Source organism: Dendrobates tinctorius, unplaced genomic scaffold (genome assembly GCF_039654945.1).
Source record: "Dendrobates tinctorius isolate UK_male_01 unplaced genomic scaffold, ASM3965494v1 ptg000070l, whole genome shotgun sequence".
Classification (NCBI taxonomy): domain Eukaryota; kingdom Metazoa; phylum Chordata; class Amphibia; order Anura; family Dendrobatidae; genus Dendrobates; species Dendrobates tinctorius.
The window spans coordinates 31,957,046-31,983,114 of NW_027361738.1; the positions used below are offsets into that span (position 1 = coordinate 31,957,046).

A 26,069-nucleotide genomic window follows, 5' to 3' on the forward strand; every position below is an offset into this window, starting at 1 on the left:
TTCCGTTTATTTTTCAGATTCAGTATCAGGAAACAAGGTGTAAGTTCACCCTGCTTTCCCATACCAGGCGGCTGAGCGAGCAATGTGGTAGTGCCCACATCGCAACTCTCATGACCGCAGGCAGGACTTTTCCCCTATCACCCTCGGGTGCTATGGGCTGATGACGGTGGCCGGTCCTAGCCAATTTCCCTCCTCACCCCTCTCCCGGGACAGGGCTGAAAAGAAGACGGCGGTCACCAGCGGTGACATTCCTCCTTCCAGCAAGAAATGGCGCCGTCTTCTGCACTATAGGGACATGGTGCGGGTACAGAGGACTTTCGCGCCCAGCGGCCTGCTCTCTATTCGTGGGCCCCTGCGGTCACCCTCCTCAGGGACATCAGGTAAGCTGTCTGAATGTCCCCTACAGCCCCGCATTCACCTGGACCTATGCTGACCCCCTCAGTACCGCAGCGTGACACAGGCATCTAGTAGCAGTCACTGGGGGAGCTGGCCCCTGTTTGAATCTCCCACCCTGCGTTTTTTTCACATGGCAGTTTTCAGGACTGGCTCCTATAATAGCCAGTTTGAATTTCCCGCCCCCTTTTCCCCCGGGCGCGCGTCTCCCCTGCCATCGCTCTGCTCTGAGGGAGTTCACCGGTGTTTCTTCTCGGCAGGCGACAGCTACCTTCTTTCATATGTCCGCAGCATCGCGGGCGCCGGGTACGCCGTCCGACATTAGCCTCGGGGGGAGACGCGCTTTAGCTTTCACTTTCACTTTGGCAAGCTTCTTCCTCTCTGCGTGCGCTTTATTCGCGCCTTTTTCAGCCCATCACGGGGCTGCTTTCTCTTCAGCGCCATCAGCCTCCCCCTCTAGCCGCGCCCCCCCTCGGTCTTCATCCAATCACGCGGCTCAGCCATTAAGCTCCGCCCACCGCTAGCGTTTTTCTGGCATTTCTGAGAGATCACTTTCTCTCCCTTCTCCGGATCTCTTCTTGGGGGACACAACGTGTTTGCTCCGCATCTGAACCTCGGTAGGCTCGGCGCTGCTATAGTTTGACGCTACACTTAGCTCCCCACGGCAGTTCCCTGTCAGCTTAGTGCTACTGCCACATAAACTTATGCCCAACTCTGCAAGGGCTCTCTGTTCCAGACCCACCGCTATTCACTACGCCTGCGCACGCTGTAAAAAGAAGTGGGCATCAGGTCAGTCGTCTCCTTTCTGCCCGTCCTGCAGCCCTTCCACCATGTCTGCCCCCCAGGAGCACTCCGAGCTCCGAAATGAGAGCACGCCACCCCCTGAGTGGGCTGTTGCAATGTCTCAGTCAGTCTCTGATTTGACTAAACTTTCTCAGTCTCTGGTCCAGGTCTTAGAACGGTTACCTCAGCTATCCACAGCCACCTGTGCGCCGACCGCCCCTCACGGTGAGTCGCCTGCACCTGACCGCGACCTTCAAGCAGACAGGCCGGGTAGAGATTCTAGAAAGCGGGCTCTGTCTGGCTCTTCCAGCTCGCAAGGTCCTTCCGCTTCACCCAGGCTACGCTCCTCGTCTCCCTCATCAGCAGACGACCATAGGTCAGACGATGATTCCCAATCCGGATCTGACTCAGAGGCGGACAACATGGCTAGAACTCGGGACATGGTAGATTGTCTCATATCAGCTATCTTCCAAACCCTCAAAATAAAGGAAGATAAGGCACCTCCTCAGGCATGCTCTGTCTCCTTTAAGCGAGCGAGGCCTCCCCCTCGAACCTTTCCTAATCACAAGGAGTTCGACACCTCCTTAGCCAATCACTGGGAACACCCTGAGAAACGTTTTTCAGGCCGCAAGTACTTAGATGTGCTATATCCCTTTGAGGCGGATCTAGTCACGAAATGGACCAAAGCTCCTGAGGTAGATCCTCCAGTTTCCCGTCTTTCCTCTAAGACGGTTCTATCCCTCCCGGACGGAGCTTCGCTTAAAGATCCGATGGACAGGCAAATAGAATCTCTGGCTAAGTCAATTTTTGAGGCATCCGGCGCCTCCCTCTGTCCTATTTTCGCCTCCACCTGGGTGGCCAAGGTCATTTCAGCTTGGGCAAAAATTCTTCGCAAGGGCATCTTAGCGGCAGCATCTCAGGACGAGCTGGCAGTTTTGGCAGATCAAATTAGTCATGCAGGTAAATACCTTTTGGCCGCCTCCTTGGACGCGGCCGGGTGTGTAGCAAGAGCTAACAGCAACATAGTAGCCATACTCCGCAACCTTTGGTTGAAGTCGTGGAGTACGGACAAAAGTCGCTCACCAACCTGGCTTTTCACGGCTCTAGGCTCTTTGGCGCCAAGCTGGATCAGATAATTTCGGATGCCACTGGTGGTAAAAGTACCTCTCTTCCTCAGTCCCGGCCTAGAAGGTTTTTCAACAAAAAGGCTGCTCGGCTGTTTAGGTCCTTTCGCCCCTTCGCTTCCACAAAAGGTTCATCCCAGCAGGACCGGCCCTCCGCTTCCAGGGACCGGAGGAAACCATCATATAAACCCGCTCCCCGCTGGAGGTCAAGAGGCCAGCCCACCAGGTCTTCAGGCTCCCGGTCCTGCAGATTTTCCTCTAAGTGGCGGGTCACCCCCACCTGGAGATTTTTCCAGGGCGGGAGGCAGACTTTCCTTTTTCAAGGACGCTTGGCTGTCTGTTGTCAACGACGCTTGGGTCAGGGAAATCATCACTTCCGGTTACAAAATCGAATTTTCTTCCCTCCCAAACAGTCGCTTCTTCCTGTCTCGACCCCCAAGACAGCGGTCCCAGATTCCAGGGTTCCTTCAGGCCGTCTCCTCCCTTCTTTCCGCCGGGGTTGTCGTCCCCGTCCCGAAAAAAGACGGCTCTGTTCGACCAATTTTGGACCTCAAGTTGCTCAACCGCCATGTGAGGGTCCTCCACTTCAAGATGGAGTCCCTGCGCTCGGTAATAGCCTCAATGGAACCCGGAGAGTTCCTCTGCTCTGTCGACATACAGGATGCCTACCTCCACATCCCTATTTGACTGCAACATCAGAGATTCCTCCGCTTTGCGATTCAGGACAATCACTATCAGTTTGCGTCCCTTCCCTTCGACCTGGCCTCCGCTCCCCTTGTCTTTACGAAAGTAATGGCAGCAGTCATGGCCACCCTTCGATCCAGGGGGATTCTCATCATCCCTTATCTGGATGATCTCCTGATCAAGGGCTCGTCCCGCCAAGACTGTCTTCAAAGTCTTCAGATAACCCTGGATGCTCTCGGCCGCCTCGGATGGATAGACAACAAGGAGAAGTCCATCCTGCACCCTACCCAGTGTCTGACCTTTTTGGGCATGGAATTCGACACGACTCTAGCCCGGGTGTTTCTACCGAGGGACAAGTTTTCAACCCTTTGCAAGGCAATCCAATCCCTAAAATGCTCGAGGATCATGCCCCTTCGGTCCTGCATGAGGGTCCTGGGGAAGATGATAGCTTCCATGGAAGCAGTGCCTTTCGCACAATTTCACTCTCGCTCTCTCCAGCTGTTCCTCCTTTCAGTCTGGGACAAGACTTTGTTTTCTCTGGACCGCCCCATCCTCCTTCCACTCAGAGTCAGACAATTGCTGACTTGGTGGACTTTGCCGGCGTCAGTTCTCCAGGGAAGGTCCTTCTGCCTCAGTGGCAAGTCATCACCACTGATGCCAGTCTCCTGGGATGGGGGGCGGTTTACCATCGGAAAACGGCCCAAGGGTGCTGGAACGCCCAGGAGGCTCTTCTTCCCATCAATCTTCTGGAGATCAGAGCAATCTTCCTTGCTCTCTTTCGTTGGCAGCCTCTCCTCGTAGGCAAACCAGTCCGCATTCAGTCAGACAACGCCACGGCCGTGGTGTACATAAACCACCAGGGCGGTACTCACAGCAGGCAGGTAATGTCAGAAGTGGCAAGGATACTGTGTTGGGCAGAGCGTCACGTTCCGGCGATCTCCGCCGTTCACATTCCAGGGGTGGAGAATTGGGCAGCCGACTTCAGTCGCCAGGGTCTAGCGTCAGGCGAATGGTCCCTTCATCCCACAGTCTTCAATCAGATATGCCAGCGTTGGGGCACCCCGGATGTCGATCTCATCGCATCTCGGATGAACAACAAAGTTCCTCACTTTGTAGCCAGGTCCAGGGATCCTCTAGCCGTCGGTTGCGACGCCCTGGTAATTCCGTGGTTCCAGTTCCAACTACCTTACCTGTTTCCTCCCCTTGCCCTAATCCCAAGGGTGGTCAAAAAGGTAAAGTCAGAGGGCATCCCAGTCATTCTGGTGGCTCCAGACTGGCCAAGACGTCCTTGGTATGCGGAGTTGGTGAACATGCTCGCGGACGTCCCCTGGAGGCTTCCAGACCGTCCAGATCTTCTCTCACAAGGCCCCCTTTACCACCAGAATTCTCAGTCTCTGAGTTTAACGGCATGGCTGTTGAGGCCGCAATTCTGAGTGAATCAGGGTTTTCCAGCCGGGTCATTCAAACCATGATCAGAGCTAGGAAGCCGGCCTCCTCCCACATTTACCATAGGTACTGGAAGGCATTTTTCCGTTGGTGCAATGATAACGATGTTTTTCCATTGTCCTTCTCCATTCCATCCATATGTGGCTTCCTCCAGTCCGGTTTGGATGCGGGCCTCTCTCTCAGTACCCTCAAAGGTCAGGTGTCTGCCCTGGCAATCCTCTTCCAGAAGGATCAGGCTTCCTTACCGCAGGTGAAGACTTTTCTCCAAGGAGTCGCCCATGTGGCTCCTCCTCATCATTCTCCGATAGATCCGTGGGATCTCAATCTTGTTCTTGGTGCTCTCCAAAAGGCGCCGTTCGAACCAATCCAGGACATTCCTCTGTCCCTTCTCTCATGGAAAGTGGCTTTTCTAATCGCCATTACATCCATCAGGAGAGTTTCTGAGCTGGCGGCTTTATCCTGTCGTTCCCCGTACCTAATCCTCCACCAAGATAAGGTCGTTCTCAGGCCAGTTCCTTCCTTCCTTCCAAAGGTGGTATCCCCCTTTCACATTAACGAAGATATCGTCCTTCCATCATTTTGTCCTGCGCCTGCTCATCCTCTGGAAAAGTCGCTCCACAAACTGGATGTAGTGAGAGCCTTGCGTGTGTACCTTGCCAGGACCGCTTCTTTTCGCCAATCCGATTCCCTGCTTGTCATCTCTGAAGGTCGCCGGAAAGGACTTCCGGCATCCAAATCCACGATTGCTCGCTGGATTCGTTCTACCATTCTGGAGGCCTACCAACTTTAGGAAAAACGGCCCCCTCTGGGAGTGAGAGCCCACTCCACCCGGGCCGTAGGGGCTTCTTGGGCTGTGCGACACCAGGCTTCGGCCTTACAACTTTGCAGAGCTGCGACCTGGTCGTCTTTGTACTCCTTTGCGAGGTTCTATAGGGTTCATACCCAGGCCTCGTCTGATGCAGCTCTTGGTAGGAAGGTTCTGCAGGCGGCGGTAGCACATCGACCGACCTAAGCCCTTCCTTCTTTCGTTCCTTTATGGCTGTTCCTACCCTAGGGACTGCTTTGGAACGTCCCATGGTAATCTGTGTCCCCCAATAAGGCGATAAAGAAAGAGGGATTTTTGGTTCTTACCGTAAAATTTCTTTCTTGGAGCCTTCATTGTTGGACACAGCACCCTCCCTGTTTAAGTTGTACCGTGTTGGGTCTTCGAGTCCCTTGTTGGGTTGGTACATATGTTGATAGTTTTTGGTTGCTTCTCCTACTGCTTTCTCACCAACTGAGGTACTTGGTGCCTGTCGGTGGGTGTATACTGCCGGGGAGGAGCTAAGTTTTTTGTTTTGCATAGTGTCAGCCTCCTAGCAGCAGCAGCATACACCCATGGTAATCTGTGTCCCCAATGAAGGCTCCAAGAAAGAGATTTTACGGTAAGAACCCAAAATCCCTCTTTTTTAATGTACACTGATTTGCAGCTATCGCCTTTCTAATGATGTCACCTTAGGGGCTCTCTCTACCTTCAGTTGCTATTGAATTCATCCTACAGTAGTTTTAATTCTGCTGGTCAAGCATGTGCAGATACACCTGATGACCCTATAATACAGTGGGTACGGAAAGTATTCAGACCCCTTTAAATTTTTCACTTTGTTTCATTGCAGCCATTTGGTAAATTCAAAAAAGTTCATTGTTTTTCTCATTAATGTACACTCTGCAACCCATCTTGACTGAAAAATAACAGAAATGTAGAAATCTTTGCAAATTTATTAAAAAAGAAAAACTGAAATTTCACATGGTCATAAGTATTCAGACACTCATATTTAAGTCACATGCTGTCCATTTCCTTGTGATCTTCCTTGAGATGGTTCTACTCCTTCATTGGAGTCCATCTCTTTATTTAAACTGATAGGACTTGATTTGTAAAGGCACACACCTGTCTATATAAGACCTCACAGTCCATGTCAGACCAAATGAGAATCATGAGGTTAATTGAACTGACCAAGATGTTCAGAGACAGAATTGTGGTAATGCACAGATCTGGCCAAGGTTACAAAAGAATTTCTGCAATGCTCAAAGTTCCTAAGAGCACAGTGGTCGCCATAATCCTTAAATGGAAGAAGTTTGGGACCACCAGAAGTCTTCCTAGACCTGGCCGTCCAGCCAAACTGAGCAATCGTGGGAGAAGAGCCTTGGTGAGAGAGGTAAAGAAGAACCCCAAGATCACTGTGGCTGAGCTCGAGAGATGCAGTAGAAAGATGAGAGAAAGTTCCACAAAGTCAGCTATCACTGCAGCCCTCCACCAGTCGGGCCGTTATGGCAGAGTGGCCCGACAGAAGCCTCTCCTCAGTGCCAGACATATGAAAGCCTGCATAGAGTTTGCAAAAAAAAAAAAACACATAAAGGACTCCCAGACTGTGAGAAATAAGATTCTCTGATCTGATGAGACGAAGGTAGAACTTTTTGCTGATAATTCTAAGAGGTATATGTGGAGAAAACCAGGCACTGCTCATCACCTGCCCAACACAATCCCAACAGTGAATCATGGTGGTGGCAGCATCATGCTATGTGTTTTTCAGCTGCAAGGACAGGACGACTGGTTGCAATTGAAGGAAACATGAATGCGGCCAAGTACAGAGATGTCCTGGATGAAAACCTCTTCCAGAGTGCTCTGGACCTCAGACTTGGCCAAAGGTTCACCTTTCAACAAGACAATGACCCTAAGCACACAGCTACAATAACAAAGGAGTGTTTTCAGAACAACTCTGTGACCATTCTTGACTGGCCCAGCCAGAGCCCTGACCCAAACCCAATTGAGCATCTCTGGAGAGACATAAAAATGGCTGTCCACCAACGATCACCATCCATCCTGACGGAACTGGAGAGGACCTGCAAGGAAGAATGGCAGAGGATCCCCAAATCCAGGTGTGAAAAACTTGTTGCATCATTCCCAAGAAGACTCACAGCTGTACTAGCTCAAAAGGGTGCTTATACTCAATACTGAGCAAATGGTCTGAATACTTATGACCATGTGAGATTTCGTTTTTTCTTTTTTAATAAATTTGCAAAAATTTCTACATTTCATTTTTTTTTCAGTCAAGATGGGGTGCAGAGTGTACATTAATGAGAAAAAAAATGAACTTTTTAGAATTTATCAAATAGATGCAATGAAACAGAGTGAACAATTTAAAGGGGTCTGAATACTTTCCGTACCCACTGTAAAACTTCATTGTTCTCACTGCTGGGCTGTAGCTCAGCCATTCTATGCTCAGTACTGTTGTGCTGTTAGGGATGCTCTTAAGAACCCCACAAACCACCAATGTAAATAAAAATGGCCAATGTTGAGCTCCATCTATCTCTATCGGGAAGCACACAAGAGAGGAGAGGGGCCTGAAGCACTGAGTGGAAGCAGTGAGCTGCTGGGAAATGTAGTTTTCCCATATGAGGACTTGCCATTTATCTGTGTGAAGCTGGATGCACAAAAGGACAGAAGTAATGTAGATGGGAAAAAAAGACACAAGGGTACAAGGATGAAACCTTATCTTGGGCTGGTAAGGTAAATTATTAATAGTCATGCAGATACTGTGTTTTTTTTAAAAAGTATTGCCATTGTTGGAATAACCCTTTGAGAACATGAAGTAAACCTTACCTAACACTGATGTGTTACACTTTCCAAATCTACTAAAATACCCTGTGTTCATATGTGGTTAAATCACCTCCAAGGAGCCAAGTACATTAAGTGGTTTCTAGAATGGATTTTGGCAGAACTAAGTGAGCCAAGAGTTTGGATAAGCCAGAATTGTGCATCACTTTAGTTTCTTTGCGATTATTTGGTATAATTTTTTCATTACAGTGAAAACAAATATTTCAAAACACAGAATCATTATAAATTGACAAGGAAGCTAGGAAGGAAAAAAATAACATTTATTAACAGTTTTTAACTTCTTCACCACCTCTTCTCCTCTCTCTTTTTTCACAATATATTTTTGAACCTGCGGCTACTTGATTGGCTTTACTATATACTGCAGCATTTCAATATTGCAGTATATAGTGAAATGAGCAATGGCTGGGCTTCATAGGTGTATAACTATGGTAGCAGCAAGGTGGGTCTTCAGATGGCCACTGGCTGCTTTGGCAGCCTATCAGCACCGTGCAATTGACAGCAGCATTTATGTAGTTAAATAGCCTGTGGGGTCGACTCTTGAGCCCGCTCCATATATTGATGGCACAATATTTCATGGGAAATCAAATTTACAAATCCTGAGCTATTTCTAGGGTAAATTGTAGTATATGTAACCTACACTTCATAAAAGTAGGATGCCATAGACTGATAGTTTACAGATAAAAGGATAGGTTTAGTAGAATGTGTAGCAGATTCAGCCACAGGGGTAGTGTTTATTATTCATGTCATTCAAGCCTTTGCTGTAAAAGCGCTAGTTCTAAGAAACACTGACCAACTGCATAATACAGTATACACACTGATTGTGATAACTAAGAGAGAAAAGTATATTGCGGTGCACATGTGCTGCAGACCAATAGCCTCTGAGCCCCGATGCAAATTCTGAGCCTCTGCTTGAATGGGACATGACATTCTCGAGGGCATTGTCCTCCCCTCAGGCCCCATCGGGCCTTACATTCCCTTTTCCAGAGCTACAGCTCTGGCAAAAATTAAGAGACCAATGTAAAATGTTCAGTTTGTCTGATTTTTCTCTTTATAGATATATTTTTGAGTAAAATGTAAATTGCTCTTTTATTCTATAAACTACTGACAACATGTCTCCGAATTTTCAAGCACTAAATTTTGTATTTATTTTCAGAAAATTAGAAGTGGTCAAAATAACAAAAAATGCAGCGCTTGCTAAATAATGCTACGAAAACAAGTTCATAATCATTTAGAAACAACAATACTAATGTTTTAACTCAGGACGAGTTCAGAAATCAATATTTTGTGGAATAACCATGATTTTTATTCACAGCTTTCATGCGTCTTGGCTGCTTTCCACTAGTCTTTCACACTGCTTTTGGGTGACCTTATGTCACTCCTGGTACAAAAATGTAAGCAGTTCTTCTTTGTTTGATGGCTTGCGACTATCCATCTTCCTCTTGACTGCATTCCGGAGGTTTTCAATGGGGTTCAGGTCTGGAGATTGGGCTGGCCATGACAGGGATTTGATGTGGTGGTCCTTCATCCACACATTGATTGACCTAGCTGTGTGGCATGGTGCATTGTCCTGCTGGAAAGAACAATTCTCAGACCTGGGGAACATTGCTTGAGCAGAAGGAATCAACTGTTTTTCCAGGATAATGCAAAATCCAAGTAGCAGAGAACCCTGCTGCCATACTTGTGGTGCTGTATTTGTGTTGCACTGATGTCTCTTGTCATCATTCTCTCATGATATTTTCTGTTCTTCTAAATTTGTATGATATTATTACTAAATAAATTAGTGATCTGATTTTATCAAGTGGATTGGTACTCCATTTTTCTTACATGTGTTTTTCCAGGATAACCTTGTATGCGGCTTGATTCACACGTCCTTTGCAAAGATTAACCTGCCTAATTCCAGCCTTGCTGAAGCATCCCCAGATCATCACCGATCCTCCACCAAATTTCACAGTGGGTGCAAGATGCTGTGGCTTGTACGCATCTCCAGGTCTCCGTCTAACCATTAGACGACCAAGTGTTGGGCAAAGCTGAAAATTAGGCTCATCAGAGAAGATTACCTTATTCCAGTCCTCTATGGTCCAATCCTTATGGTCTTTGGCAAACTTCAGCCTGGCTCTCCTTTGCTTCTCATTGATGAAAGGCTTTTTTCTAGCTTTACATGACTTGAGCCCTGCCTCTAGGAGCCTGTTATGAACTGTTCTTGCCATGCACTTCACCCCAGCTGCCATTTGCCATTCCTTTTGTAAGTCACTTGATGTCATCCTGCGGTTGCTGAGTCACATTCGAATAAGATGACGGTCATCCCGGTCAGTGGAGAGTCGTTTTCACCCTCTTCCGGTCTGTTGCTTTGTTGTCCCTAATATCTGCTGCTTGACCTTGTTGTAATGGACTACTGTCTTAGAAATTTTAAGGATGGAGGCAACATGACACTCACTGCATCCCTCTGCTTTTAAAGCCAGAATTGAACCCTTCTTTTCCTCACTCAAGACTTTTCTTTTCAACTCCTTTGGCATGGTTAAAAGTTATTTTTTCATTCCTATTACTTTTGGGATATTACTAGCACTTGTTTTCCTACCCAGCTTGTCCTATTGCAAGAGGATTGTGAACACCACAGCAGGGTTTTTTTTATACTTTCCTTCATTATATAAGATTTGGTTGAGGTGATCACCTAATCAGAAGCACATTAAGTAGAATGAGGTCTACTCTGGTGGAATTCAACTGACACTGGAATGGAATGGCTGTCAGACATGTAGAGAAGCTGATTTTTATAAAACTGTGCAGTGGTCTCATAATTGTTGCCAGAGCTGTATATATAGGATTTATAGCATTATGCACTTGCCGAATAGTTGACATTAAATGACAATCTGACCTTCTTCCGAGATCTGATGCAGAGGAGCACACGCTTTTATCCCCAATGGCTCAGAATACAACTCTCCTTTCTAAACCCTTTTTCTATGGGATGATATCTTTCAGAATGGTGATCTGCTTCCCGCCTGGGTTGTATTTATTGATCGTGTAAAGACAAGCCTCCATCTGCTTTTACTGTGATAAATTATTGTAAGGGCTTCCATGTCTTGTAAGTCAACCAGAGAGATTTGCTTATTTTTATTTTTACGGTACTGTGGAAAAGTACAGTGTTGTCAGCAGGGCCGGATGAATGAATAAATTAAAGATTTTGAAATCTCTGAAGTTTTAAAGGAGAGGCTGTAAATAATATAAATGCCTTTTTTTCCACTCATCAGATTCTCCTCCCCTGTGCCTCGCTCATTCTCAAATTTACTAGTAACATTTGTCTTGAGAGGCAAAGTGTTGAGAAGAATTATTAGCTTCACTGAGGGGTTAAGTTACAGCTGCTGCCCAATAAAGTCTTCCTAAAGGAGTTCGGTGGATCCCGGGCGCTGCCGACAAAGGTTAATCCAGGCGGTAAGTATGAAAAACGTCCAAATTATTGCAGCGCTTTCCTGAGTAGAACCCACTCCTTCCGCAAGCACGGGATCCATCATTCTCCTTTACTTGATATGTCCTCTACAGCGGCCGTAGCAGCAACCACAATTCGACTATACATCATTATTCACGTAGTTGTGCCACGCGGCTGTTCAGGTGAGCGACCAACCTTCCAACAGGTTGCACCTTCTGGTTTTTTTTCTCTCACAAGAGGGGAGATGGGAAGAAGGGAGCAGCTGGTAAGAGAGCGGGGCATAGTCACACAGACAATGCTCTTATTAGTAAGTGTTTCATCTCATCCCATGTACTCCATGCTGCTGCTTTTGAGGGTGAGCTTCAATGGCGACGGGAGAATGAGCTCCAGTTTTCTGTGTAATGTGTATAGGACTCCTCATAGCAGCTACTTTCTGTTCACTTTGGAGCTGAGGTCAGGGAATATTACTATTAGCCATGGGGAAAAAAATAGAAATTAAGGATACAGTTAAGACTGGGTTTACACTTGTTTGCTGTTAGTGTGTTGTTTCCATCTGACATTTCATTAAATTGCCTGGAGGAATTGTTCCTATTGTTTGCAATGGGATTCTTCCCACCTGTCTTGCACATCAGTTGTTGCACTGGACAGGTGCAAGTGCTGGTCTGGATGCGAACCATATTTCATGTATCCTTGTGATCCGGACCGAGGTCTGGGAGTTAGGGCTCGTTAACACGTCAGTTTTTCACATATGAGTTCTATCTGTGGTCTTCACCCATACCCCTCATACCGATGATAGTCGATGGAATTGTTCACATCTCTGATTTTTGCAGACCAAGCTGTCCATGCAAAATCACTGCATTCAATCTCGGGAATGAAAATGAATGGGTTCGTGAAAAAAAATCAGACAGCACTTGGATGCCATGCATTTACACAAACTGTTATATTGGAGAAGGAGCAGAAACTTTTTCTCCAAGAGTCAAATTGATGAAGCACTGATAATAAAAAACGCTGTTGAAACTCGGATCAAATTTTTTTTCGTATGGGGAAAATCACTGGTGTGTGTATGAGCCCTAAAGAGAAGGAAAAAAATGCATTTTTCCAACAGTTTCTCGGCTTAGTTACTCTAAGCTGAAAAGATTGCGCCTGATGCAACAGTTATATGTGACCCCAGCCTAATGTGGTCAGGAATGGTTATTTCTCATGTACCTAAAACGACAGGTAGCCTTCAGAGCGACTGTCTCAGATGGACGACTATTTTTTAGAATCTGATACAGCTAATTGAGAAGATCCTGGCTCCCATATGTTTCTCTTGTGTACCTGTTTGCCTTGAGAGGACTTGCTAGGTCTAATGTAAACTTGCCGCCTATGTCAATGGCTTCATATGCTTATAAGCAAACTGATTGGGTCCTAAAAAATAAACTTCTATACTTCAAAGCTGTCGTATATGTGAAAAGAGCTTATTACTATTATGCTTTGCTTATATAGCGCCATTATATTTTGCAGCGTTTTACAAACATACAAACATCATCATCAACGTCCCCATTGGGGCTCACGATCTAGATTTCCTATCAGGATGTCTTTGGAGTGTTGGAGGAAACCCACGCAAACATGGGGAGAACATATAACACCTTGCAGACGTTGTCCTTGCTGGGATAGGACCCAGGACCCCAGTGCTGCAAAGCAACAGTGCTAACCACTGAGCCACTGAGCTCGTCTGACATGCTCGTTTCTGCTGTCTCCTGCCAAAGAGCCCTTGAGCCGTGATGAGCATGCATATTGCAATGTGTCTTCTACATAATGAATACGCGATGCACCTAATTAGTAGGTCTTAAAGTGAAAATAATAAATCCTGTTGTTGGCACCCACTAGGAATAAACCTCCATTTAATATATCTGCAGCTGTATTTTCACATTATATGCCGCCATTGAGATGACCTCCCTGTTACCGCCTTGTGGGTGTAAATATGAAGTATTTGTGTTACTGAATGCATCCGTATTATGAGTATCAAGTGATTAGAAAAACTATAGATAAAATCTTAAGTACTTCGCCTCTGCTCTCCATCGCTTTACTTACAGGATAATATCTTGTAAAAACATAAATTATTCAATGGAAAAGTCAGAAGATGGTGATGCCTGCAAGTGCTGGACTGACCTGTGACCTTCCACCGTCATTGCATTTCAGTCTGGAATTGAAATCATGGTACTTGATATCCGACAATTCCAACTGGAATTTATGCGCTATAGATTTTCATAGCGATCCAGGCCTGTATATGATGCAATGATAAAAAACCAAGCGTTTGCTTTTATTCATGATGTCGGAATGCTGATGGAGCAGAAACATCCCTTAAGTGGAGCTGTCGTACCAAATTACGAAACACCTTAAGTTACCCACCACTGTCACCACTATTCCACTATGAAATCACATGAACACAGATGTAAAGCATAAACAGTTATAGGGCTCATATCTATACATGCAGCCTTTTCTAAAACAAGATCCGGGGTTCTGCTTCCAACAATACTTCCACACACCTCATTTAGACGGGGGAAGTCACAGCTAGTCAGACAGGGAAAAAGTTATTACCTGGCAGTCATTCTGATGAATAGTCATCCATGTAATGCTAGGATGTATCGGGCTGCCACTCCTACAATACCACTTTCAGTTCTAGGTAACTAAAGTGAGGGATTTCCACTTGCTGTTAAGTCAGAGAGACCAAATAGAGCTGATGGGTCTTTATGACACAAGCCCTTTATGTCGTCATGACACAAGCCCTTTATGTCGTCATGACACAAGCCCTTTATGTCGTCATGACACAAGCCCTTTATGTCGTCATGACACAAGCCCTTTATGTCGTCATGGCACAAGCCCTTTATGTCTTCATGACACAAGCCCTTTATGTCGTCATGACACAAGCCCTTTATGTCTTCATGACACAAGCCCTTTATGTCTTCATGACAAAAGCCCTTTATGTCGTCATGACACAAGCCCTTTATGTCGTCATGACACAAGCCCTTTATGTCGTCATGACACAAGCCCTTTATGTCGTCATGGCACAAGCCCTTTATGTCTTCATGACACAAGCCCTTTATGTTGTCATGACACAAGCCCTTTATGTCTTCATGACACAAGCCCTTTATGTCTTCATGACAAAAGCCCTTTATGTCGTCATGACACAAGCCCTTTATGTCATCATGACACAAGCCCTTTATGTCGTCATGACACAAGCCCTTTATGTCTTCATGACAAAAGCCCTTTATGTCGTCATGACACAAGCCCTTTATGTCGTCATGACACAAGCCCTTTATGTCGTCATGGCACAAGCCCTTTATGTCGTCATGGCACAAGCCCTTTATGTCTTCATGACACAAGCCCTTTATGTCTTCATGACACAAGCACTTTATGTCTTCATGACACAAGCCCTTTATGTCGTCATGACACAAGCACTTTATGTCTTCATGACACAAGCCCTTTATGTCTTCATGACACAAGCCCTTTATGTCGTCATGACACAAGCACTTTATGTCTTCATGACACAAGCAATTTATTTGTCTTCATAACACAAGCCCTTTATGTCGTCATGACACAAGCCCTTTATGTCTTCATGACACAAGCCCTTTATGTCTTCATGACACAAACCCTTTATGTCGTCATGGCACAAGCCCTTTATGTCGTCATGACACAAGCCCTTTATGTCGTCAAGACACAAGCCCTTTATGTCGTCATGGCACAAGCCCTTTATGTCTTCATGACACAAGCCCTTTATGTCGTCATGACACAAGCACTTTATGTCTTCATGACACAAGCCCTTTATGTCTTCATGACACAAGCCCTTTATGTCTTCATGACACAAGCCCTTTATGTCGTCATGACACAAGCACTTTATGTCTTCATGACACAAGCCCTTTATGTCGTCATGACACAAGCCCTTTATGTCGTCATGACACAAACCCTTTATGTCGTCATGGCACAAGCCCTTTATGTCGTCATGACACAAGCCCTTTATGTCGTCATGACACAAGCCCTTTATGTCGTCATGGCACAAGCCCTTTATGTCTTCATGACACAAGCCCTTTATGTCTTCATGACACAAGCCCTTTATGTCGTCATGACACAAGCACTTTATGTCTTCATGACACAAGCCCTTTATGTCGTCATGACACAAGCCCTTTATGTCGTCATGACACAAGCCCTTTATGTCGTCATGGCACAAGCCCTTTATGTCGTCATGACACAAGCCCTTTATGTCGTCATGGCACAAGCCCTTTATGTCTTCATGACACAAGCCCTTTATGTCTTCATGACACAAGCCCTTTATGTCGTCATGACACAAGCCCTTTATGTCTTCATGACACAAACCCTTTATGTCGTCATGGCACAAGCCCTTTATGTCGTCATGACACAAGCCCTTTATGTCGTCATGGCACAAGCCCTTTATGTCGTCATGGCACAAGCCCTTTATGTCGTCATGACACAAGCCCTTTATGTCGTCATGACACAAGCAATTTATTTGTCTTCATAACACAAGCCCTTTATGTCGTCATGACACAAGCCCTTTATGTCTTCATGACACAAGCCCTTTATGTCTTCATGACACAAACCCTTTATGTCGTCATGGCACAAGCCCTTTATGTCGTCATGACACAAGCCCTTTATGTCGTCAAGACACAAGCCCTTTATGTCGTCATGGCACAAGCCCTTTATGTCTTCATGACACAAGCCCTTTATGTCGTCATGACACAAGCACTTTATGTCTTCATGACACAAGCCCTTTATGTCTTCATGACACAAGCCCTTTATGTCTTCATGACACAAGCCCTTTATGTCGTCATGACACAAGCACTTTATGTCTTCATGACACAAGCCCTTTATGTCGTCATGACACAAGCCCTTTATGTCGTCATGACACAAACCCTTTATGTCGTCATGGCACAAGCCCTTTATGTCGTCATGACACAAGCCCTTTATGTCGTCATGACACAAGCCCTTTATGTCGTCATGGCACAAGCCCTTTATGTCTTCATGACACAAGTCCTTTATGTCTTCATGACACAAGCCCTTTATGTCGTCATGACACAAGCACTTTATGTCTTCATGACACAAGCCCTTTATGTCGTCATGACACAAGCCCTTTATGTCGTCATGACACAAGCCCTTTATGTCGTCATGGCACAAGCCCTTTATGTCGTCATGACACAAGCCCTTTATGTCGTCATGGCACAAGCCCTTTATGTCTTCATGACACAAGCCCTTTATGTCTTCATGACACAAGCCCTTTATGTCTTCATGACACAAGCCCTTTATGTCTTCATGACACAAGCCCTTTATGTCGTCATGACACAAGCCCTTTATGTCTTCATGACACAAGCCCTTTATGTCGTCATGACACAAGCACTTTATGTCTTCATGACACAAGCCCTTTATGTCTTCATGACACAAGCCCTTTATGTCGTCATGACACAAGCCCTTTATGTCTTCATGACACAAGCCCTTTATGTCGTCATGGCACAAGCCCTTTATGTCTTCATGACACAAGCCCTTTATGTCGTCATGACACAAGCCCTTTATGTCGTCATGGCACAAGCCCTTTATGTCTTCATGACACAAGCCCTTTATGTCGTCATGACACAAGCACTTTGTCTTCATGACACAAGCCCTTTATGTCTTCATGACACAAGCCCTTTATGTCGTCATGACACAAGCCCTTTATGTCTTCATGACACAAGCACTTTATGTCTTCATGACACAAGCCCTTTATGTCGTCATGACACAAGCACTTTATGTCTTCATGACACAAGCCCTTTATGTCTTCATGACACAAGCCCTTTATGTCGTCATGACACAAGCACTTTATGTCTTCATGACACAAGCCCTTTATGTCTTCATGACACAAGCCCTTTATGTCGTCATGACACAAGCACTTTATGTCTTCATGACACAAGCCCTTTATGTCTTCATGACACAAGCCCTTTATGTCTTCATGACACAAGCCCTTTATGTCGTCATGACACAAGCACTTTATGTCTTCATGACACAAGCCCTTTATGTCGTCATGACACAAGCCCTTTATGTCGTCATGACACAAACCCTTTATGTCGTCATGGCACAAGCCCTTTATGTCGTCATGACACAAGCCCTTTATGTCGTCATGACACAAGCCCTTTATGTCGTCATGGCACAAGCCCTTTATGTCTTCATGACACAAGTCCTTTATGTCTTCATGACACAAGCCCTTTATGTCGTCATGACACAAGCACTTTATGTCTTCATGACACAAGCCCTTTATGTCGTCATGACACAAGCCCTTTATGTCGTCATGACACAAGCCCTTTATGTCGTCATGGCACAAGCCCTTTATGTCGTCATGACACAAGCCCTTTATGTCGTCATGGCACAAGCCCTTTATGTCTTCATGACACAAGCCCTTTATGTCTTCATGACACAAGCCCTTTATGTCTTCATGACACAAGCCCTTTATGTCTTCATGACACAAGCCCTTTATGTCGTCATGACACAAGCCCTTTATGTCTTCATGACACAAGCCCTTTATGTCGTCATGACACAAGCACTTTATGTCTTCATGACACAAGCCCTTTATGTCTTCATGACACAAGCCCTTTATGTCGTCATGACACAAGCCCTTTATGTCTTCATGACACAAGCCCTTTATGTCGTCATGACACAAGCACTTTATGTCTTCATGACACAAGCCCTTTATGTCTTCATGACACAAGCCCTTTATGTCGTCATGACACAAGCCCTTTATGTCTTCATGACACAAGCCCTTTATGTCGTCATGACACAAGCACTTTATGTCTTCATGACACAAGCCCTTTATGTCTTCATGACACAAGCCCTTTATGTCGTCATGACACAAGCCCTTTATGTCTTCATGACACAAGCCCTTTATGTCGTCATGGCACAAGCCCTTTATGTCTTCATGACACAAGCCCTTTATGTCGTCATGACACAAGCCCTTTATGTCGTCATGGCACAAGCCTTTTATGTCTTCATGACACAAGCCCTTTATGTCGTCATGACACAAGCACTTTGTCTTCATGACACAAGCCCTTTATGTCTTCATGACACAAGCCCTTTATGTCGTCATGACACAAGCCCTTTATGTCTTCATGATACAAGCACTTTATGTCTTCATGACACAAGCCCTTTATGTCGTCATGACACAAGCACTTTATGTCTTCATGACACAAGCCCTTTATGTCTTCATGACACAAGCCCTTTATGTCGTCATGACACAAGCACTTTATGTCTTCATGACACAAGCCCTTTATGTCTTCATAACACAAGCCCTTTATGTCGTCATGACACAAGCCCTTTATGTCTTCATGACACAAGCCCTTTATGTCTTCATGACACAAGCCCTTTATGTCTTCATGACACAAACCCTTTATGTCATCATGGCACAAGCCCTTTATGTCGTCATGACACAAGCCCTTTATGTCGTCATGACACAAGCCCTTTAATGATCCTTGACAGAAAACTTCTCTCTTATCTTTCTAATTCAGAGTGCCTGTGTGAAATTTGACTTTTAAATTTCACTCTTATTTTCCCTTTTTTCCCAATTTTGTTTCTCCGAGTGTTTTTTTTTTTCTGTTTTTTATTCTCACCATACAGATACAGTTCTCTAGAGATTGACCTACTTAGTGCTAATTTATTTGGTCTTTTCCAAGAGGATGTTGCTCACAGTGTTTTCTGGCTACTCTGCATTGTTACTCTGTGAGCAACGCTCCATTAATACAAAGCCTGTATTTCTGCTACCGTATGGTGGATTTAGTGTACCACTTGAGGGTATTTTTATTTCACCATTAGATAGGTATCCTTGTGGTTAAAAAAATACTTGCTGGTAGCAGTCTTTTGTTCCCGACGCAACTCCGGTCCTGTTCTGCACTTCGTGACCAAAGTAGTGCATGGGCGGACGGAAGTCACTCCTCAATGTAACCATCAGAGCACGCTAGGGTTGTAAATCCAAATGTTAGGAAAGAAAAATTAAAAGAGGTAGGAAGTAACCGACTTTAACGACCTTCTGACAAAAGATGAAGAACAAAAGCAATATGTCCTGCAAGTTGTAAGCAAATGCCGAGCATTATATTCTGACGTTTCAAAAACTACTTTAACAAAAGCTCTAGAATAGATTAGATAACTATGTAAAATTATCAACTCATGTAGGTTAGCGTGCTCTGATGGTTCATCTGTGCTACTGAGCAATTTATTAGCCATTAACAACTTTTCATTGTCTGTAATGGTGGGATCAAAAAACGATAATCCCACCAACTCTGCATTCAAATACCACAAATGGTTCGAAAATTTGGTCAGGGCTATTTCTGCAATGTTGTTGTCACATTCTTTATAGTCTAACAGACTATGCAAAATACCTAAATCTTAAAATACCTCAATTTGGATTTTTTCAAACTTTGAGCAACGAGCGGCACGGGTTAACGTCGTTTGATCGAGCTCAAATTTTGGCTATCTCAATATCTGGAAAGGGGAATCGTTTTGTGGGGTCCAGACGAACAAGATTCTGACATTTTTTCCCCCCCATATGAGATCCGGTCACCCTAGTGTCCAGCCACACTCACCTTGGTGTGGTGGCAAGTGGGGTAGTAGGGTTGGAATTGATGTCACCTTTGTATTGTCAGGTGACATCAAGTCCAAGGGTTAGTAATGGCGAGGCGCCTATAAGACTCCTCCAATACTAACCCCATTCTAAGTTTGTGAACGTACTATGCCGCCCTTCTGACAGTTTTTATTCTGCTGTACAAACCCCAGTTTTTGTATTCTAATTAAACCTATTTGGGCTGAGCTCCATGTCTTCCTTACTCCATTTCCAGGCATTCGTGCCTGCGTTGGCTTGTTTTGTGAATGAGGGAGGTCGTTGTGTGACTTCCAGTGCAGCAAGTGGTCATCTTGCTGTCATCTGTTCTGTTATGTTCCAAAGTCTCCAACAATTGTAAGTGCAAGTGTAATAAACTAAGAAAAGAAAATGGAAAGAAGTGAAATAAGAGGGTTTCTCTGGAAGTTCTGAATAGATGAGATTGTGAAGTTTTTTTTCTTAAACTTTACTTGTTTTTTGTCACTTTTTTTCTTGGAGATGAAAAGTTCTTCTTGTTTACCATGATAGATTCTCCTTGATAACCCGGAGCTGCTGATCCCCTGTGATAATCCAGCTGACGTTAGCTCATACAGTGTGTCCCAAGAGAGTATTGATCAGGTGAGAATGTAATTTTTTATTCATTTGCTTCTATTAAATTCCATATTATTTAAAAATAACTAGAAGACGCTATGGATGGCGTCCACACGGGACAGGTATGCAGTGGAATTTCTTGATGGTCAGTGTGCAACATATAACACCAGCATTTTACAAAGTCTCATCAACACCTTGAAGCGTAAAAACATTGCAGGAATTGACTGGTCGTACAGATTTGTCAATTTATGTTGCAGTTTTATTTTTTTGCTGTGGAGTTAAAGGGAATCCGTCAGTAGGATTAACCCTCCTAAGTCGTCTATATGGGTTTGTAGGTCATAGGAAGCTGAATAAGATGATACCTTGAAATCTGCGATCTGATGGGGGGTTTTTTTCAGAAAAATCCATGTTTTTCTTAATATTTAAATGAGGGGTTAAGATCTATGGGCCGGACATAGATCTCCCTGAGAATCTGCCTTCAGAGCTTATTTTATATGAAAGGTGGCATTACCAGTGTGAGACATGTAGATCAGGAGAGAGGACTGTCAGTCATTATATACACGATGGTATCGCCATCTTTCATTTACAAAAAGCTCTGGAGGCAGATTCTCAGGGAGATCTATGTCCATCTTAACAGCTCATTTACATATTGAGAAAAATGTGGATTTCTCTGAAATAAAACATTGGATCACAGATATCAAAGTGTCATTGTATTCAGCTTCCTATGACCTGCATGTCCAAATAGACTGCTAAAGAGGACTGATCCTACTGACAGATTACATTTACAGTTTTATAAAGTTGAAATATATAGTGTAAGTTTGTAGCATAAAATCATCTTTGTTTTGGAATTGCCAGAAAATCCACCGCATATCCGACCCTTGTGAATATACCCTACCATGTCTAAACCCCCCCAAAGAACTCTCCAGTCTTTTTCTGCTGGGCACTGTACACACAGTGTCTTTTTCATGTGGGTCTGCTCTGAAACCTACCTAAGAAGCACTTAAAAATTGTTGAAAATGTTGAACATAAGCATGGCAAGTAGTTTTGGCATTACAGTGCACATTTTCAGTATGTTTTAGCTACAAGGGTATGTGCACACGTTGCGGATTCTGCTGTGGAATTTTCTGCGCGGATTTACTGTGGATTTTCTGCAGTTTTTGTGTGGATTTCCCCTGCGTTTTGAGGCCTGCACAAAAGAAGTGACATGCTGCAGATTTAAATCCGCAGCATGTGCGCAGCGTTTTTTTTTTTTTTTTTAAACATTGGCTACAATCACTTGCAGATCTGCTGATCCGCTGCGGATCCGCAGCAGAATCCGCAACGTGTGCACAGACCCTAACTGCTCCAGACTTCGAAAGAAGGTGGCTAAAAAAAGTGATCTGACCATTTTTCAGGTGGCTTCTGCTAGGAAGCCACTCACTAGTGTATACAGTGGGGCAAAAAAGTATTTAGTCAGTCAGCAATAGTGCAAGTTCCACCACTTAAAAAGATGAGAGGTGTCTGTAATTTACATCATAGGTAGACCTCAACTATGGGAGACAAACTGAGGAAAAAAAATCCAGAAAATCACATTGTCTGTTTTTGTTTCATTTTATTTGCATATTATGGTGGAAAATAAGTATTTGGTCAGAAACAAAATTTCATCTCAATACTTTGTGATATATCCTTTGTTGGCAATGACAGAGGTCAAACGTTTTCTGTAAGTCTTCACAAGGTTGCCACACACTGTTGTTGGTATGTTGGCCCATTCCTCCATGCAGATCTCCTCTAGAGCAGTGATGTTTTTGGCTTTTCGCTTGGCAACACGGACTTTCAACTCCCTCCAAAGGTTTTCTATAGGGTTGAGATCTGGAGACTGGCTAGGCCACTCCAGGACCTTGAAATGCTTCTTACGAAGCCACTCCTTCGTTGCCCTGGCGGTGTGCTTTGGATCATTGTCATGTTGAAAGACCCAGCCACGTTTCATCTTCAATGCCCTTGCTGATGGAAGGAGGTTTGCACTCAAAATCTCACGATACATGGCCCCATTCATTCTTTCATGTACCCGGATCAGTCGTCCTGGCCCCTTTGCAGAGAAACAGCCCCAAAGCATGATGTTTCCACCACCATGCTTTACAGTAGGTATGGTGTTTGATGGATGCAACTCAGTATTCTTTTTCCTCCATACACAACAAGTTGTGTTTCTACCAAACAGTTCCAGTTTCGTTTCATCAGACCATAGGACATTCTCCCAAAACTCCTCTGGATCATCCAAATGCTCTCTAGCAAACTTCAGACGGGCCCGGACATGTACAGGCTTAAGCAGTGGGACACGTCTGGCACTGCAGGATCTGAGTCCATGGTGGCGTAGTGTGTTACTTATGGTAGGCCTTGTTACATTGGTCCCAGCTCTCTGCAGTTCATTCACTAGGTCCCCCCGCGTGGTTCTGGGATTTTTGCTCACCGTTCTTGTGATCATTCTGACCCCACGGGGTGGGATTTTGCGTGGAGCACCAGATCGAGGGAGATTATCAGTGGTCTTGTATGTCTTCCATTTTCTAATTATTGCTCCCACAGTTGATTTCTTCACTCTAAGCTGGTTGGCTATTGCAGATTCAGTCTTCCCAGCCTGGTGCAGGGCTACAATTTTGTTTCTGGTGTCCTTTGACAGCTCTTTGGTCTTCACCATAGTGGAGTTTGGAGTCAGACTGTTTGAGGATGTGCACAGGTGTCTTTTTATACTGATAACAAGTTTAAACAGGTGCCATTACTACAGGTAATGAGTGGAGGAAAGAGGAGACTCTTAAAGAAGAAGTTACAGGTCTGTGAGAGCCAGAAATCTTGATTGCTTGTTTCTGACCAAATACTTATTTTCCACCATAATATGCAAATAAAATGAAACAAAAACAGACAATGTGATTTTCTGGATTTTTTTTTCTCAGTTTGTCTCCCATAGTTGAGGTCTACCTATGATGTAAATTACAGACGCCTCTCATCTTTTTAAGTGGTGGAACTTGCACTATTGCTGACTGACTAAATACTTTTTTGCCCCACTGTATATGAGAATAAAAAAAGGCCACAAGAGGGCATAAAAGATGCCCAAAAAAGACACTTCAAGAAAAACATCGCTGGTCCTTTCTTAAAGCGTCTTGCTCTTGAAAAACTCGATGGATGCACCCAAGTTTAAAAGGTGGGTGCACATACCCTAATACTGCACAAGTTTCTTAGCATTACATTTTCCACCGTCTTCCCACTCCTTTCCAAACCAAACGTTTTACATACTTTTATCTGTGACTGCCCAATAAACCAGAACATATTGATTTATCATCTATTAGATCTCCTTTATATTGGATTAAAGAAACATTGATGTATTTCTTTTTCCAAAACACCATTAAAGAAAGCCTTATCTAGGCACACGTTTACGGCATAATGGTCTCCCATAGTATTTGGCAGTGAGCTCGTGTATTCTCTCCGGCTCTGAGCTATCATGTAACACGGTTTTAGGTTGCACAGCAAACACCTGGATGTTACAATCCAGAACATCATTCTTCCCAAGCTGTACGTCTCTGCACATCAGGACAGTGGATCGCGTCTGCAGAAATGCTGATGTAGCAGAAAGCTAGAGAAAGTGCTGATAAATATGGCATTGTAAATACACATATGGAGGTAATAAAGACTATTCGGCTATTACTTGCAGAATAAGGAAAAAATCAAAGCGGATTAGTCAAGGAATTATTATCCTTGGCTAAAGGTAGACTGTGTCCATCTTTTCTCTGTGACAGAGCCCCATCGTTTTTTATTCTTTTTCTTGTTCTTGTTGATTTGTTTCCTATTTTACGTTACAGAATTATCTTCTACAAGCGCATTTAAATCCCATAATGAGCGCCGATCAGCGCTTACTTATACGCAAATGTTGCAATTGTTGAGAGGTTTTCCATACGATTGTTTGGATGTTCGTCTATTTTTTCTCTTTTTCTTACAGTTTCCATACCTACATACAATGGGGTCAATTCTTCAACACTGGCATTTTGCATGCCAGTCTTGATCCAGGGTGCACTGGAGTAGGATGTAGGGTCATGACATGTGCCAGCATCAGAAATCCAGCGATGAGTTGGGGGGGGGGCCCAGACCATTCTGATGACATTTTCTGACATGTCTTCATGCTGAACCTTCCCTTTTAATTGAAGAAAATAATGTACCTGGTCCCCTATTGCAATATACAGTTTTGTCTGCATACATTTATGTTACACTTTAAGTAACTCTATTTAAACATGATCATTTCTAGCTTCCATCAGATAAACCTTTGGTAGAAGGAATGTTTGCTTTTTCTGAACAGTTATATGTAAAAAAAAAACCCAGTAAAATTCTAAATCTCCTTGTTTCCTAGCTGGTGTATATTGGGTTTACTCCTGAGGCCGCTAAGGCAGCTCTCCAGCTTTTCATGGGTAATGTTGAGTTAGCGTCTCAGATTCTGGCTCACCACCAAGGAATGATCCCGCCACACATCCTCCAAGACCTGGAAAAGTCAAAGGAGTCCCATGCATCTTCCTCAGAATCTGCAGGTAATTATAAATAAGGCTTTAAAGAGACTTGTGCAACAATCTCCCTTCTATCATACACCAGATGCAACCTGTGTTTCATGTTCTGCTACTTTCTATATTTACCCCCAATAAAAAAGAAATTGTGAGGTTATTGCCATGGGATAATTAGGGTGAATTTCTATGCTGCCTATTTATTGTCGAAATTTCTGCAACTGGAAATCCTTTCCATTTTTCTGGATTGGGTTGGTTTAGATAATTGCAGAACTTAAGCCCAAAACGTGTAGGCTTATGGTTCCTTCATCTTTTTTATTTTTTTGTTTTTTTTCTCCCTATTTTTTTAATTGCACTGTAAAAGTTATGTTTTAACATTTTTTCATTGATGATGGAGCCCAATCCTCATGGACCTTCTCTCCCATTTCTGACCTGGGTACCAGCCTCATGCGTTCCTGCATTCCCATGTAAATTCAAGTAGTTTTCACACTGAATTGTCCTCACTGATTACCATTATTTCTTCTTCACTTCATAGAGCATCACTATTCTGAAAATGTCATACTTCCATCATAATTCCACAGACAAGAATATGCTTGTGGCACAACACACACAGAATGTCTTTAAGTGAGCAGCCATGTTCTCAGCTGGAGCCGCTGCCACACCTCCTTCAGAATGCCTTTAGGGATTAGGAACCATTATTGCAGAACATAGGTGAAAAAAGCAAAGCTATCACGGGTCACCGCGATACCCAATTATTCATAAGCCTTGAGGGGGTGTGCCCACGATCCGGGTTGGACGCTGCGTACTTATGTAGCGTCAAACTTGCAGCGGCCAGATGTTACAGCATAGTGGATGGGATTTC

General features: G+C 44.3%; 2 protein-coding genes across 2 annotated transcripts in view; both read left to right on the plus strand.

Moving 5' to 3' along the window:
- Window positions 1-26,069, plus strand: part of NUB1 (negative regulator of ubiquitin like proteins 1) — a 144,945-nt gene that overhangs the window by 106,335 nt on the left and 12,541 nt on the right. The window contains exons 13-14 of the mRNA XM_073581545.1: window positions 20,634-20,723; window positions 25,063-25,237. Coding sequence (XP_073437646.1) covers window positions 20,634-20,723; window positions 25,063-25,237 — 265 coding nt within the window. The remainder of the gene's footprint in view (window positions 1-20,633; window positions 20,724-25,062; window positions 25,238-26,069) is intronic.
- On the plus strand, window positions 3,648-5,305 carry LOC141095518 (uncharacterized). The gene has a single exon (XM_073581544.1). It carries the CDS (start codon window positions 3,655-3,657, stop codon window positions 5,218-5,220), a length of 1,566 nt encoding a protein of 521 aa, XP_073437645.1. The 5' UTR covers window positions 3,648-3,654; the 3' UTR covers window positions 5,221-5,305.